General features: G+C 31.7%; 1 protein-coding gene and 1 pseudogene across 1 annotated transcript; both read right to left on the bottom strand.

Moving 5' to 3' along the window:
- Nucleotides 1–1,025: 1,025 nt before the first annotated feature.
- On the bottom strand, nucleotides 1,026–3,557 carry LOC110651189 (putative receptor protein kinase ZmPK1). The gene has a single exon (XM_021806448.2). The coding sequence runs from the start codon at nucleotides 3,515–3,517 to the stop codon at nucleotides 1,148–1,150; it is 2,370 nt and encodes a 789-aa protein (XP_021662140.2). The 5' UTR covers nucleotides 3,518–3,557; the 3' UTR covers nucleotides 1,026–1,147.
- A 9,570-nt stretch (nucleotides 3,558–13,127) lies between these two features.
- On the bottom strand, nucleotides 13,128–16,711 carry LOC110642947 (putative receptor-like protein kinase At3g47110; annotated as a pseudogene).
- Nucleotides 16,712–17,489: the final 778 nt, after the last annotated feature.

The raw sequence follows: 17,489 nt of genomic DNA, 5'->3' as shown, positions 1-17,489 counted from the left end.
GACCATCAATAAACTATTAGTAAACTTCATCAAATTAGAAATTATAAGCCAAATTCTGTTATGTAGATACAATTACACTATCCCATTCTAATTAATCTATATATTCAAGCCAACATTAACAAAGTCTGCTCGCTATTATTATACATATGCATAACAACATAATACAATTTTAGAAACAGAGCAAAATAAAACAAAATCAAATTTTCCCTCCTCAACACAATTGACTTTTTTTTTTCAAATAAACTATTGTTTCCTTTAATTTTTTTTTAGTCTTTGTTAACACTTTAATTCTGCTTTACATATTATTAATTAGTGTATCATTTTGATCACACTTTTTATTAAACTGCATCCATATGAAATATGAAAGTAGTTCATTCTCCTAGCTATTACAAAGTGGATCAAACTAATGGAAGAAAGAATAGTCATTTCTCTAAATCAATTACTCATTAATATCAGCTATCAACAAACTTATAAAATATAGTTCCTAACCAAAATAGTCAAAACAAAAGTCATTACAATTACCTCCCAAGCACCACATACTAACGGCTTATTGATAGTCGTGTCAATTTGAGACATTAATCAAATATAAGAGTTTAATTGGTAATTATGCAAACTTTAGGATTTAATTACAAAAATTAGCAAACTTCATGATTTTTTTGGCAATTAAACTTGATTTTGGGTTTTTGATGTAGCTTCTTCAGTGATGATATAGTAGCTGACGTTGAATTCCTGTTAAGTATACTAACAGATTATTAGCGGTCAGGTCAATTTGAGACACCAATCAAACGTGAGAGTTTAATTAGTAATTATATAAATTTCATGATTTAATTATAAAAATTGATAAATTTCAAGGGTTTTTTAAGCAATTAACCCATTAAAAAGAAAAACCTTTTAATTTGAGATACCTGAATAACAAAGATTTTTCTTATAATGAATTTAATATATAAAATGTATAATAAGATACGCCTGTTAAATATATAGACTAAATCCATAATTAACTAGATATAAGTAAGAATTTTCTATTAACCAAAAGTACAACTTATTAACCGTTAGCCCTCTTAATTATTTCCCTTCTAAAAATTTAGAACAATTAAATAAAATTAACTATTTGTCTCCTTTCAGAGTAATTATTGGCTATCAGCTACCGTTAAACCAAACAGAAGTGATTCATTTCATTTTGCAAAAGCATCTCAACTACTCTTCTCATGGTGGGTCTTGCATCTTTGTCTTCATTTACACAATCTAGAGCCACCTGAACAAGAATTTTCATCTGGGTCTTATCGTAGTTTCCTTCCAACTTGGGGTCCACAATAGCTGTAGCTGCTTTAATCTTTTCTTTTACCCATGTAACCAGCCTTTTGTCTTCTATATCTGCTGTTGGGCTCTTTCCAGTTATCATCTCCAGCAAGACCATTCCATAGCTATAAACATCCACTTTGGAGGTGATGGGTAGACTCAAAACCCACTCCGGAGCAATGTAACCCCTAGTTCCTCTTATCCTTGAAAGCCTTGAAATTCCATGGCTATCTCTTTTCAGTGGATGAGACAGGCCAAAGTCTGACACCTTTGGCTGGTAATCACAGTCAAGCAGAATGTTTTGAGGCTTTACATCACAGTGTAGAACCCACTCTAAGCACTCCTCATGTAAATAGCAAAGGCCCTTGGCTGTACCCAAGGCAATATTAAACCTCTTTTCCCAATCAAGTGAATTAGATGAGAGGTTTTCTGCCAAGGATCTGTGCTCTATGTACTTGCAAACCAAAAGCCTGTGATTTCTCTCTGCACAGTATCCCCACATCTCTATCAGGTTCATGTGATTAAGTTTCCCAATCACACTAACTTCCGCTCGGAATTGTGCGTCGCCTTGGTTAGCTTCATTAATCAATCTCTTTACTGCTGCAACTCTATGATCAGATAGTACTCCTTTGTAAACAATTCCTCCTGCTCCTCTTCCAATTTCTTCGCTGAAACCCCTGGTTGCCTTTTCCAGCTCGGCGTAGGTGAATTTTCTAAAGCCTGTTGCAGCTTGAACGTAATCTTGCTCAACTGCACCTGAGTTCTGGTGGATTCTGATCAACAAACACCATACCAAGAAAATACCAATGAATTCAATTGCTCCAATTATCGAAGCAAACCAAAGCATATACTTTAGTGTTTCGTTTTCTTGGCTTTTTGTATACACTCTGTTTAGTAGCTTGGCAATTTCACCTGAGCAATCTAACGTCCTGGATTCTTCCATAGGCTGAGAGTAGAAGTGACTTGCTTTCGGCACTTTCAAGTAAATATCTCCTTCAAAATTCTGTGAACGATACCCGTTTAGCAACAGGATCTTCACAAAACAATAAGGATTGTTATTAGGATAACCAGGCTTGATGAACTTGAATTGGAACCCTTTGCAATCACATCTTTTGGAGCATGCATTTTTACACATATCTAAGGTGTAATTCCGATAGAAACGATTGTCATACCCGTAAAAATCAGCATGAGTCAGTCGAAGAAAAGTGATCTCAGTTGTTGAACAAGAAAGATTGAATTCTGGCTCACAACCCAAAGACCAGTCATTTACATCCTTCGTCTTGAATCCCTGAAGGCAGGAACATTTCCTCCCAGAACTAGGAACATAGTTGCATAAACTATTTGGTCCACAGATGCCGTGAATCTTGCATGGTTGAGATATGGCCTGCCATGAAACAGTCCATTTGCCTCCCTTGTCTTCCCGACTGTACAATCGAATATTTCCATCGCTATCCATTGTGAATCTTCTTTGGAGGTTCGCTCCATAATCTGCTGACTTAAAAAAGAACTTATCTGATGAACTGAAATTGCCCAAAGGATCAAAATGAGCTATTCTACTGTTATTGTAAGTAGTTCTCCCAGAGTCAAAGATAGATACTTCAGGATCTGGCCAATAAATGCTTGAAAAATCAGGACCAGCATAAAGAAGATGGAGAACGTTATCAGTGTCGAAGTAAAGCTTATAGAATCCTGAACTATAGTTGCTTTGACTCCTTGAGGACACAAGCTTCCTGTCTTTGCTCAGTGGCTGAAGCGGAAGGAGAGTGTCGGTGGGGAAATCGAAGCTTTGCCAAAGTAAATCACCTTCCAAGCTCTGCAGTACAAGATTGCCGCTGTCCTGAAGGTATAGTTGCACTGAAGATTCTGAAACTGTGTCCGTTGCCCAAACTGTAACTCGACCAGCATCTTTTAAGATAAGATTACCAGATTTTAGCAGAGAGAGCTCTGAATGTTTCCCATTAACTGGCTGGTCACGGTTTGCCATCCAAACTACGGTGCAGTTTTTGTTGCAGAAAGGTTCATCAAACCATATGGCAAAGCAGTAAGCATTGTCTCCGACGGGAAAAAATCCAGCGACGAAAGTGTTACTCCGTGAAATCAAAACATCGTTTGCTTTGTCGACTGATAAAGATGAGCCTTTGGTAAGGCTATCAGATGCTGAAGACAATAATGGAGAGGATAGAATGAAAGGCAGAGCAAACAAAAGAAGCAGTATTGCCATATGGGGTTTGTATAGAAGTTTAAACAATTTATTGTCAAAGTTTGATCAGCTTTCTCTCATTACTGCTATATATAGGAGAAAGGACTTCTCTCTTTATATAAGTGGATTTTGCTCCAGGTGTGTATGATGAATGAAACAAAAGAATTGAATATTGTTTCTTGTGATAGAAATTAATTTAGAATTGTTTTAATGAGTAGTTGAGTTGGGATGGATAAAAATTTAAATATATTCGTGGGTTAATTTTAGATTTCTTTACGACTCAAATTGTGACTTACCTTAAAATGTTTGTTATTGCGACTTGGATGAAGTCTATAAATATTGTATTTTCTATCTATTGCGATATTAATGTGAAATTTGAGCTTGGCTTACGATTTAAGAATTTTATGTGATTATATCTTACTTTTTATATTGTAATGAAATTTATCTCTAGACTTTAAGGTCAAAAGATTTACCGTTATTTTTCTCTTCTCTTTATACTATAATTGTGTAAATGTGCGTGTACTTAAATCTATGTGCCTGTTGTAATGATCATAAGATAATCATTATATTAAAAAAAATTAGGGTTTTCATAAAGGCAAATATATTTCCCCTGATATTTCACTTGAGAATGCAATATTATCTTAAATTAACATGTGAGCATATTATTTTTCAATCAAATGATGTCTTTTAGATGTTATTAGATTAATAATTCCAAGTGTTTATTCATGGGCAAATTATTGAATACTCTTGGTGTATTTATATCCTTATTCATAGAGTCGTGAGTCTTACATTATTAAATTTAAAAAATAATTAATTTTTTTAGTGATGGTTGTACTACTTTTTAGTATACTGATGCACCCTATATTTACTTTTATTCATGATAAATTTTGATTCGACTCAAATTTGCTCAATTTAAAAGCAATTTGTAAATATTTTAATGCACATAAAATTTTAATGTCAACTTGAATGATCCAACCAAAAAATAACTCATTTAAATTGATCTAATCAATCATAATTTAGATCAGAAAATTAAAGTATTATTAAATATAATTTTTTAATAAAAAAATTTGATTCAAAATAATTTGTAATTTATAAATTAATCTACATATAATATGAAATCCTTTCTGTATAGCAATTTGATTGATAAATCAAATCAATCTAACTCTTAATTCAAACACACTTTAAAAAATTGAGATCGAAATAATCTGCAATCCAAAATAATTCGAATTTAGATAATCCAAATTCAAATGCATTTCATTCAACTCAATCGTCATCACTTATAACATAAGATTTATAATTTAAATCCTAAGAGACACGTTTTTAAAATTTTTTTTAATATAATCATAGGTTAATTAAATATAAAACTTTTGTGTACTTAATGAGCAAATTAATCAAGACGATAGTCAATTAAGGAATAGTCAAATTGGTCTTTCTTCATTTTTAAAGTGTAAAAAATGAGGAAATCTTAAGTTTGAATTTCTTCAATTCTAAGTTAATTCACTCTCATGATGAGAAAAGAAATGACTACCTTCTATTGTGTAGTCTATCAGCAATTGTTATTCAGATCATTTAACCTCCATTGAATTAGAGAAAAAAAAAAAATTAGTCAAGACGGCAAAATTGAGTTTTCTGGATGGAGGGATAAAAGAACAGAAATATATATATATATATATATATATATATATATATATATATATATATATATATATATATATATATATATATATTTATAGTACCAAATTTTCAAATGCACGTGATTTCATTTTCTTTGACCTTTTTAAGTACTGTTTATAGTAAAATTTAGCCGCCAAACACTGTATTCATGCAACTTATATATATTTCCACCTAAAAGAAAATGGAAAAAAAATCCAAATTTTACTATTTTTATAATTATATTATAATTTTTTTTAATAATTACCCCTTAATTATTGATAATAATATAATTGTATTTTGCCGTTAACCATGCTGTTAGAAATTATTAGAACTGTCACCTTAGTTATATTAACACCGTTTAACAATTGCATCATGATAGTTCTATTAATTTGGGAGATAATTTTTATATTTGTCTTTGAATTTTATCTCGTGTATCACTGTTGTTCTTTAATTTTAATTTATTATTAAAAAATTCTTAAATTTTATTTTTTTTAAAAAAAATCCATTTAACCTGTAATAGCAAGTCTGATTTTTAGATAAAAAAAATGCACTGAAAAAAATTACTAGTGTGACCGTCAATAAATTGTGATGTTAGGGTAGTGCTATGCCTCCACGAATTATGTTGTGTAAGCTTATATATTTAGTTGTAAGATATTTCCATTTACTAATAATATTTTGACGTTTGAATTGTATTGCATGTGCCATTTCATATAGCCCATGAAAAGTTAACCACTTCAAGTCCCTCAGCTTCTCAAAATCAATTCCACTTTCCTTTAGAAACTCATTTGACTTGGGATCAAAAACTTCCATTTCTATGAAGAACTTGAAATTAAACTCCCAAATTCCAGTAATAATTCCATTCTCAACGAGAAATATAATACCCAGTTGGATAATTCTCATGCTATCAACTCATCATACTTGTGAGGGGTGTTTCGAAGTAATCCAAAGAACTCCGTGCTCATGGAAACCACCAGGTGGTGGTGCAATGGCACGTTCATTTTTTCCAGCTCTTTCATGAGATTTATTTTATAGGCAAAAGAAAAAATTTTTATTAAAAGAAAAAATACGGAAACATAACAATCCAAACTATGAATTATCTCCAAAATACAATAGAGCCAAAATGAATGATTGCAGCGACAAATGCAATTAACAATGGGCTCTAAAACACATAGCAAGCAGCAAATTGAAGGAACAAACAACAGAGTTGAAACACCAAGCCCAAAGAACAATAGTAGACCAAAGCCCAGATCAAATAAAAAACACCAAATCAAAATTGCCAAGCTAACCAAAGCCACCTCCATTTGCCAAAGTTCTGTTGACCCCATGAGCTCAAAGGAGTAAGGATTTTGATGATAGCAAAACTCAATTAGAATCAAACTAACTTTTCTTTAAGTATTGTGATATATCTTCCTAAGTATAAAAAGAAAGATTCATGAGTTGGTGAAATTATGCTTTGAAGAAAAATGACATCCTAAGGCAATTCAAGATGAATCAAAGACGAGGAAGACAAGAAACAAAAATGCTATATTCCAAACTATATTGAAGATCAAAATGAAGGTACATAGTTTAGAATACAGTTTAAGTATCTTAAGAATATTTGTGAAAAGAATTGAGGAGTAGTGTTAATGAAATTAACTTTTAATCCCTCAAATTTTTATCCTAAGTTTTTAAAACTTGTTTTTAAGTTTTGAATGGCCTAAAAGTATTTTATTATGATATGATGCAATGTTTTTAATTTTTCAAATTTGAGCAAAAATGGTTTATAAGTTTGCTATTGTCTCTGGTATGCTAACTAGTTTGCTAACAGACTTAAGTCCGCAAAAAATCACGAAAAATGATAAAATAATGGCTAGTTTCTTGAAATTTAAATTTATAACATTCTAATGAGTTTTCAAATGGTCAAAAATAGTTTGGGACCATAAATACACTTATTCTTGGCCATTTTGCACTTAATGAAAGTTATTATAGTGTTTCCAACTCTTTAAAGTCATTTAAAACTTTCATTCAAAGTGCTCCCACTTGTTTTTATTGCTCTCCATTGGCATATCTACTCAACTTTTCTTTTTAGATTTTGTTATAATGAGTGAGAGTGAGTTTTAAACACTTTATTAGCATTTCTAAGAGGTCTAGCAAGCACCTATTGAAACTTGAAGGTGTAAAGTGTTTGGGATAACACTTGTGAGAAGTTTGAAGCTACTTTGTAAAGCTTTGGAGTGGAGATTTGTAAAAAGCTTTTGTCTCTTGTCTTTAAAAGAAAAGAATAGTGAAGTGAAGACTCAAAGAGGTACCTTTGATAGAGTGGATGTAGGCTATTTAAGCCGAACTACTATAAAAATTTAATATTCTATTTTCTTAACCCTTACTTTTTAAATTTCTGCATTTTATTTTCTGGTTAAGTTCAATTTGTATGCTATGTTTTGAATCAGTTTATTGTTCTATTTGCTGAGTATTGCTATATTCTATTTGAATAGTATGCTGAGTATACTTTGAGTTTGGTTTGCATAAATAGTTTATTTAAGCTATTTATCACATACACATCAAATTAGAACACTTAGTTAAATTAAGCTACAATTTTTCAAAGGTTTTAAGCAAGAACCGAAAAATTTTATTAGTCCAATTCACCACCCCCCCTCCCCCTGTTGGACATATTTGGGACGTCAAGATCAAAAACTACTACAAACCCGAAGGCGAAGCCTAGAGAAAGCATTGAGGCATTATGAAACATAGCCAAAGAGAACCAACAAGCCATAAACAACTAAATCAAAGAATGGGAAAAAAAAAAAAACAAGAAGCCCATCCATGTAAACCTAGACATAGACCTAATGAAAGGGACCCTAAGAAGAACAACTGAAAGGAAACTAAAGAAAAGAATCCCAAGAAGGAAGAGAAAGGCAGAAGAAAACCAGTAAAGACATACTCAAACTTGCCAAGAAAACTAACAAGGTAGGCACACACCTAACAATTGATTAAAAACAACAAAAGAAATAAAAAAAACCCATGAGAACAACAAAACAAAAAGAAAAAAAAAATCTAAAAAATAGAAAACCCTTGACTAGAAGATAGGGAAAGAGACTAAAGCCAAAGAATTGAAAAACCCTCACTTAGATGCCCAAATAATCAAAGGAACAACACAACAAAGACCAATAAACCCAAATTTGGAAAAGGACAGAATTGCAAAAAGAAACCATTAATGGAAATATGGAAACCTAAAAGAAACTAGAAAGGCTAAACATTCAACGATATTGATATGCTTTCCTCCATAACATTATGTCAGAATTAATCTGACTGACCATGAAATCCAAAAGTTTTTCATTCGAAGTAGATTTGGCTGCTTCCTCCTTAACATTGAGAGGCATTGCATCTGGATTCTGCCCAAGGTCAGAAACTTGATGACGTGCGTTGATTCAATATATATTGTATTTAAAGGCTAGTTTGGGGGGCTTGAATTTTGAAATCACAGATGATATGGGGGAGTAAGAACCCCTTTTCTCCGACTGATTGAAAGGCCTTAGCTTTCTGCACTTCTTCCTCTTCCCACCCTTATTCAACTTAGGAGCAATATCAATTAAATCGTTAATTAGTTTGCATTATTTCCTCTATTTAGATAATCTGGATAGCTTGAATACCTAGATAATTTGGATATGTTGAATACTGTCTAAGGGTAAGATGTTGGAAGAACTTAGGCTAGGCTTTTGAACGAGACCAAAGCAAGAGGATTGTTATTTGGTGTGGCAAAGTTAGTAGGCCTTAAATCCATCAAAGAGGCAATTGGATCTTCATGTTGAGGGACATCAACTAGAGAGAAACACATTTATCAATAAAATGATTACACTCTATTTCACCATCATTTGGGCAACCGATTGAATATACAGTCTTTGAGCCCCTTAATATAGATGATTATACCAAACCAACAAGGTGGTTGCATTTTTAGAGAAGGCATACACTGTTGAGCTACTATTCGTGAGATGTTCCATATCATTTTTGTTGCATATGCTGAGCTCCACGTCTCCATATTCGAAGGGAGATGAAAGAGCTTTATGGTGAGGTTCAATTATAGGCTAAAATAGGTTCATGCATGGTTCTCAAAGACCTGAATATGGTAACATAGACTCTCAATATCGACTAAAATTTATTTGTTAATACGACCCGAAGCATTTGTTAATAGGAGAATTCTTGCATAATCCAGCCTTGATTTGGATTGAGTAGTGTTGTTCATTGAGATGAATTTTTCACATGAGTTCCCTAGCTGAAAAAGTCCTTTAACTAGGCATGAAGCGAGACTCCATGGAGCTTGAGTTGAGCCAAATGAGGTGACTAGCTGGAGAATGGAAGTTTTGCCATGGTTGAACATCATAACACCATTGGGACAACCAGCCCTGAGAATTTGAAAGGAAGCTATTCATATGGTCTGTTGTATCAAAAGTAAGGAGAACCATATCACTTCCAAATGGCTTAACATCTATAGAGAAAATGCCTTTTGACATAAAAACCAATTGAAGATTGTTCAAGGATTGAATATTCTTCAAGTATGCAATTTTGGATCTCGATAACCAAGCCAAGTTTGTCTTCTCAGTCTCAGTCGATATTTTGTAGCACCCTCCCTCCATGACCTGAAGCTCAAATGGAATATGTTCCCTTGACTTGCCTGGGCAAATATCAAACCCAACATAATCTTTTTTAGCAACAGGTCGCTCGTTGAAACTCTAGTTCTGCTTGCTGTGGCTAAAGACATAGGGCCTATCCCTAGTATATCTAGATATAAAGGCCCTAGGCCTGTAGGAGCCATCCATATATATAGCATTGAGGACATAAAGAAGATCCTGGACCACTGCCATGGAAGGTACCTTGATGAAGCCAAACTTGCATCCTCTTTTGCTTAGCTTGTTTGGGATGTAGAAATCTTGAATAGCACCAAATTTGGAGAAAGCTCTACATAATCCTTGCTAGAGTAAGCTGGGAAGTTTTTGACATAGATAGAGGGGAGGTTGCAGTTTTGTGATGGTGTTTTGGTTAGGCTTCTAACGGGGTAGGGTGTCGTAGAGTTAAGGTGGTCAGAGTTGGAAGAAGGGAGGTTATGGGAAGGGAGAGGTTTTAAAAGCATTTTTTATTTTTTGCTAGAATTAAATTGAAACCATTGATTTGCCAAGTATGGTCACAGCTCTTCCATGAGATTAAATGCCCAAACTTGCTTAACTCTTATCTCGCATATTGTGATTGCTCAGTTACTTGAGTCCAAGGGTGGAAGGAAGGGGCTAAGAGAGTTTTAGCTCCCGCAACCATTCTAAAAGAAAAAAAAAAAACTATTTTATTTTAGCTGTTGGTCCATCAAAAGTAATTTATACTGTTTTATCATTACATATATTTGTAATGTGAAATATTAATATGCAATAAATTTTCATAGCATTGGCACCTTCAAAAAAGTTTCTAACTTAATTACACTCTATTATTGTATTTTTTTAAATACACAATATTGTCCTCTCAAAACATATAAACAATAAGTATAGTTAATAACTTTTAGAATCAATTTTATATATAACATTGGGGCATAAAAACTTTTTTTGACTCTATCCCCAATTAAATAGAGACTGAGTTACAATTTATATTAATCTTTGAAAAATAGATTATTTAAAGATAACCACCTTTTTCGAATAATAAGGCACAATCTTGGAGTTGGAGGTGGATTGAGGCTTGGATTTGGGCTTGTCATCCAACAGAGCTAGATATTATATTATGAGGATTCATATATAAAAATAAATATAATATAATATTTATATGCATATTTATGAATGTACATATTTGTATAAAAATATATTAATTATGTAGTAGATAATTTATATTAAATTATTTTATTTAAAATTGAAAATATATAATTACCAGTTAATTAAAAATATTTTTAAAAATAAAAAAATAATGACAACTAACTTGAATTCTTTTTTAATAGATATAATTTATTGAATACTTATTTTATTAATAAATCTAAAAAAATAAAACATTGTCTATAATTTAAATAAAAAATTATTAAAATAAACAAAAATTAATTATGTGATTAATATAAGGTAATAATAGAAAAGATATTATAACATTATAATAATTTTAATAAATATGTTAAATTATAATTAATTGTTTGCAATATAAAATAAATTAATATAATTTTTAATTATATTTATTTATAAATTAAATAATTGTTATTAAATAATAAAAATTAAAAAAAATAAAACTTTATAAAAGGAAAAAGAAAAATTAATGGGAGTTATTGGGGCTTGGGAGGCCATGCTCCCCTTAGCCCCAATAGAGCTCCAACCCGCCAAGAGGAGGAAGATGAGAGAGCAGAGTGAAAGAAGCGAGCAAAGTTGGAGTAGAGAGAGTGACTAAGCCACATTTGTCATAAGCCTAACAACTTAAGCTTTCAAGCAAGCTCGAACCTAAGGAAGTGAACAAGGTTGCAGTTGGAGGTTACCAGTCCTTGCTACTTCAACAGTTTGTCGATAATGGGCTGTCGGTGCCATTGCCGATAATGGACAAAGAAAAGACTGCAGCGGTGTGAGAAAAGAAATGAGAAAAAGACAAAAGCAATATTTTTTGAGAGGAACAGGATGTGGGTGTTTTAGAGGTGGGAGAAAGAGGGTGTTTTTTAAATTAAATCTCTTCTTGGACTCTATTTAAAGGTTTTGACTAGCAAAATATGCTCTGGAAATTAGATATTCGAGAGTGTTTGGTGGAGCTAGCTGATAGATATTTGGTAAAATTAGAAAAACATAACAGATAACTAATTAAGGATATTTATCACCAATTTTAATTATAGAATTATTCATGAATAATTGTATAATTTTTTTCATTATTTGACAAAAACTTTTACCCATTTATCCAATAAAACTTATGACGGCAATTTCATATCCAAATCTTTAGATATCAAAAAAAAATTATTACTATTTATTATTTATTTATTTATTTCAAAAATATAATAAATAATATGATATAATAAATCAATAATTATATATTTATTTTAATAATAAAATAAATAATATGATATAATAAATTAATAATAATAATTTATTTTAATAATAAAATAAAAATATTATTTATACCCTTATTAATCATTTTACTCATCGTTAACAATAACGATAATGGTTAAATATAATTATCAAATATTTAACATAAATAGCTATCCGCTAACAATAATAGTTATTATTTATCAATTATCAGTTGCATTTAATATTTAAATCAATGAAATCTGAAACTAATTGTTTTACTCGTTTTGTGTAAATTATTTATTATTTTATTTTAATAATGTAATTTAAAATGTATTATTTTATATTTTCATAATCATATTATAAAACTTTGTTAACAATAAAAATTTTAATTAATCATAATTTTATTTCAAGTGTTAATAAGTATATAAGTTGATTAATATATTATTTTCAAATTATTTGACATATATAAAAAAAAAGATAAAGGAGGTAATATATATATATATATATATATATATATATATATATATATATATATATATATATATATATATATATATATATACCATTTGTTGATTTTTGAAGTATCATATTAAAATTCTTAGATTTTATATATAATAAAAAATATTTTTAAAAAAATGTTTAAATTTTATAAATAAAACATGTAAAATTAAATGAATGAAGTAATTCAATAATAAAATTAAAATATAATAAAAACACATAAATTTGATTATTGAAATATAAAGATGGACTCAAATAACAAATTACTCTTTATTTATTTATTTTATTGGATAAGCCAAGAGTTTTATTAGAGAGAAAGCATGTGGACAAGATTTAGACATGAAAAATCTCTAATCTATTCCCATGCCATCAGGCAATCCTCAAATACAACCAGACAAAACTCATAGCAATAGAAGGAATCAAATAAAAACAAGAAAAATCAACAACTCTAAAAACAGCCACCTTTTATTTAACAGCTTGAATTTACTTAATATTTTATAAAAATAAAGCTATTGCATGTGCGAGGTGCTTGGGCCTTCATCGCGAGCATTACTTCTCTCTTGTCCACTCTGAAAAATGCCTTTGATACGTTGCAATTCTCTGATTACATCTACCATCGTCATCCTCTCTGTTGGAAGTTCCGTAAAGCATGCAACTCCAATTCTCATTGCAGAGACTAAACAATTTATTAAACTTTCTCTTCCAACTTCAGATAGAATGCATGGATCTATAATTTCCATGACTTTGTAAGTAAATGATTTCTCAACAAAAATATGAAGATTTAATCCATTTTTAAAAGAACTATCCGTTGGTTTCTTTCTAGTAAACATCTCCAACAACAGAATTCCATAGCTATAAATGTCTCCTTCTACAGAAGCCAAGTCACCCATGCCATACTCTGCAGACAAAGTTTACAAATAATTCAAAACTATTTATACATATACTATACATTTTAATATGAAATAAAAGTTTTAATGTATAAGGTATTGAATATGATTTTTTAAAATGAATTTCATATTCATAACTGAAAGAAATTTCTTACCTACACCAAGGTGTTTAATTTATACATCCAGCTAATCAGAAATTAGAATTCCATATTTATAGTAGGTCCTACCATGTTTTTAGATAAGGCCCACTATGATTTTAAATTATATGTCAAGTTTTAATTAGATGGATGTATACACCTGAATGTGTATAAGAATTTTCATGTAGAAGTTTGAGAGAAGATTTCAATTTCCTGTTGAAAGAAAAAGAAGCTGGAAATGCAAAATGTGTACCTGGAGCAACATAGCCGATACTTCCTCTGATTGCCAGAGAACCACTTTGATACTGTTCAGCCCCATCAGAAATTGCAGAGACAATCTTAGCCAATCCGAAATCTCCAACATGGGCTGTCATCTCATCATCTAGAAGAACATTACTTGGCTTTAAATCGCCATGGATGATTGTGGAAGGGCAGCCATTATGAAGACACTCGATTGCACAAGCAATATCAATAGCAATGTTCAGCCTCTGAATTAATTTCAGATTTCCTGTAACTGTTTGTTGCCCATCTTCCCCTGCATTTTCTGGGTGCAACCATTTCTCCAAGCTTCCATTAGGCATGAATTCATATACCAGAGCTTTGAAATCATTCCCTTCAAAGTCAATGCTAGAACAGGCACTCAGTAGCTTCACCAGATTTCTATGCCTGATGGTTCTAAGAGCTTTGCATTCTGACATGAAACTATGCGACGCACCTCCACGTTGCAGATTAAACACTTTTACTGCTATTTCTATTCCTGCTTGACCAAGAATGCCTTTATAGATAGAACTATAGCTGCCAGTGCCTGTTATATTGAATGCAGAGAATCCATCTGTAGCTTTGAAGAGTTCTGCATATGATATTCTCAAAAGTTGGTGCTTGAATGATGGCATGGAAATGCCTATTATTCTCGGCATTCTTTTCCTGTGCCAGAAAATTAAGGAACCTACCAACAATAGCAAACATAGGGTAGCACCAACCACTGAGATTGTTACTTTCAGCATAAAAGAGAGTTTGTTCTTGCTGGATTGACAAGGAGGAAGTTTCAATTCTGTGATGCCTCCACAGAGTTGATTGTTTCCCAACAATGAAACTGCACTTGAATTCAGAAAGATTCCATGTTTTGGAACTTCTCCTTCAAGCCTATTAAAAGAAAGATTCAGAAGGTTCAACCCATCAAGCGCAGCTAAAGAAACTGGAATTTTCCCAGAAAAATTATTGCGCGAAATATCCAACTTTCTTAAGCCCTGCAAAGAACTCAAAGCCTGAGGTATCTCTCCATTAAATGAATTACCCTCCAGTTAAAGCATTTCAAGATTCAATCACTTTCCAATAGAGCTTGGAATTGTTTCTGATAATCTATTATTGGATAAATCCAACAGAAGTAGATTTTGAAGCGAACCTACTTCTGATGGAATAGGGCCGGAAAGTTCATTGTTAGATAAATATAATCCAACAGAAAGAGAAGAAAGGCCTATAACTTGTGGGGGTATTGAACCACTGAGACTGTTATGGGAGAGATCCAACTCTATCAAGTTAGGACAGCTACCAAGACTTGGTGGTATGTTTCCTTGTAGTTTGTTAAGACTCATGTAGAGACCACTCAGAAAAGTCAAATTACCAAGAGAAGATGGGATAGTTCCTGAAAAGTTGTTGCTAGATAAAGTCACATATTGCAACCTCTGAAATTTCCCAAAATCAATTAGAATAGGACCAGAAAGAAAATTCCAGCCAAGCTGCAAGATTCTTAAATTAACAAGGTTTTCAAGACCCAAGGGAATGGAATTTTGCAGCTGATTTTCTGAAAGGCCTAGAATCCACATGTCTTTGGATAGGTTGGCTATGGATTTGGGAATGGATCCATTAAGAAAGTTCTTTGTAACATAGATTTGTTGTAATTTGGAGCAGTTGGTTAAAGGATCAATGAAACTCAAGTCATCTTGTGGCTAATTCTCTGCAAGTAGAACAATTCTGAGATGTGGCAGCTTTCCAAGATCTCTTGGAATTAAACCTGTGAAATTGTTTCCACTGAAAGAAATTTGATAAAGAGCAGAAGCATTTGATAGTGAAACAGGAATTGACCCAGTGAACTTGTTAAATGAAAGTCCAAGGGACGATAAGTTGGTAAGCGTGAGTCCTATGTCAAAGGGGATGGTCCCATGCAATTGGTTAAAATTTACGTTAAAAGCAATAACGCTGGAGATGTTAAAGAGGCCATGAGGAATCTCACCAACCAGATTGTTTTCGGCAAATAATAAGTACTCTAGTTTCTGAAGTCTGGAGAGTTCCTTTGGAATCTGTCCTTGCAAGCCATTTGTTCGCAGATCGATTCGGTAAAGAGATGAGAGATTGCCAGTGGAAGAAGGAATACTTCCTGCAAGATTATTTCTTGCCAAGCCTAGAGCTCCAAGTTTAGCTAAAGAGCCCAACTCAGCAGGTATGTTTTCAACGAGTTTGTTGTTAATGAGATCAAGATAAACAAGGTTGGAGCAACGAGACAAGTTTGCTGGTATATTGCCAGTAAATGAATTATTAGCCAGAGTGAGAGATCGCAAGCGACGAAGACGACCAATCTGCTGTGGCATTTCGCCATTGAAGCTATTTTTTTCGAAGTTGATGACTCTGAGAAAGGAGAAGTTTCCAATATGAGGCGACAGAGATCCTGCTAAGCCTTGGGAGTTGAGAATCAATGATATGACCCTGTCAGGATGTCTACGACTGCATGAAACACCATGCCAATTACAGAAATACACCGAATCATTCCAGGAACTCAAGACCTGAAAAGAATCTCGATGTATAGCTTGTTTGAAGGCTAGCAAAGCAAGCCGATCAGTCACATTTTGCAAGCAGGTATCAGGTTTAGCTGTGTACAAGGACCAACAAAAGAAGGCAATGCAAAGAAAAAGCCACTTAGCCATACTCTCTCAACGAAAACTGTGCTTTGCCAATTGCTTGTGCATAGGTGTATATAAGCATAGGGAAATTCTCGCCAGCGCCAAGCAGTATTATATATTTCCCATTATCGATCATCGAAACATTATTTAACTTCAAATCAGCTTGCTTTACCATTGAAGCATTATTATGATCCACTTCCCTAAACCGTAATTCAAGGGTTAGTCTCCTCCATCTCCGAGGGATGAGGCCACAATTATCAATTAAGAACTACTTAATGAGGAGATGAAGGATGCTTTATCGTTGACTTACAGCAACTCAAATTATAATGCTTCTGCTATATATGGCCATAAATTATGCTCTTATATGCATTACAATTCAATAATTTTTAGTCTATAGTTTTAACAAATTTCTTGAGAATCTTTATGGGACTGACTAATTGAATTTGGTTAAATAACTTATTCAGGAGTTGTCTGATTTAATATCTACTTAAAATTAAATTTAATATATTTTAATTATAATTTTTTTTAAATAACAACTTTTTATAAATTACTTTTTTCAGTAATATCTAAAATAATTTTTTTTAAAAAAAATACTTTGTAATAATTTCCTAAACATAATTAGTTGATTTTATTTAAATATTAAATTTTTTTTCTTAAAAATCACTAAAAAATAAATTTATATGATATGTATTTGGATTTATACTAAATATCTAAATGAAAATAGATTTAAATTTAGTCCAAATCTCATATATTCATGACAAGCTAAAAATTTAAAATAATTATAATCAAATATATCACCTTTATATGATATCGTAATTTTTAAATATTTTCATTATTTTTTTATTAATTAAATAAAATATTTTTAAATATATCAATTTTAAATTTTAATTAAATTTTAAATCAAATATTTAAAATCTAAATTTGAAATCCTAATTCTAAGATCCAAATCCAAT

Source organism: Hevea brasiliensis, chromosome 12, assembly GCF_030052815.1.
Source record: "Hevea brasiliensis isolate MT/VB/25A 57/8 chromosome 12, ASM3005281v1, whole genome shotgun sequence".
NCBI lineage: Eukaryota > Viridiplantae > Streptophyta > Magnoliopsida > Malpighiales > Euphorbiaceae > Hevea > Hevea brasiliensis.
The sequence above is the reverse complement of the archived record's forward strand: the minus strand, read 5'-3'. Positions and strand labels throughout refer to the sequence as shown.

Excerpts from the sequence above, each read along its gene's own strand:
- LOC110651189 (XM_021806448.2), bottom strand. The coding sequence starts at position 3,517 with ATGGCAATACTGCTTCTTTTGTTTGCTCTGCCTTTCATTCTATCCTCT.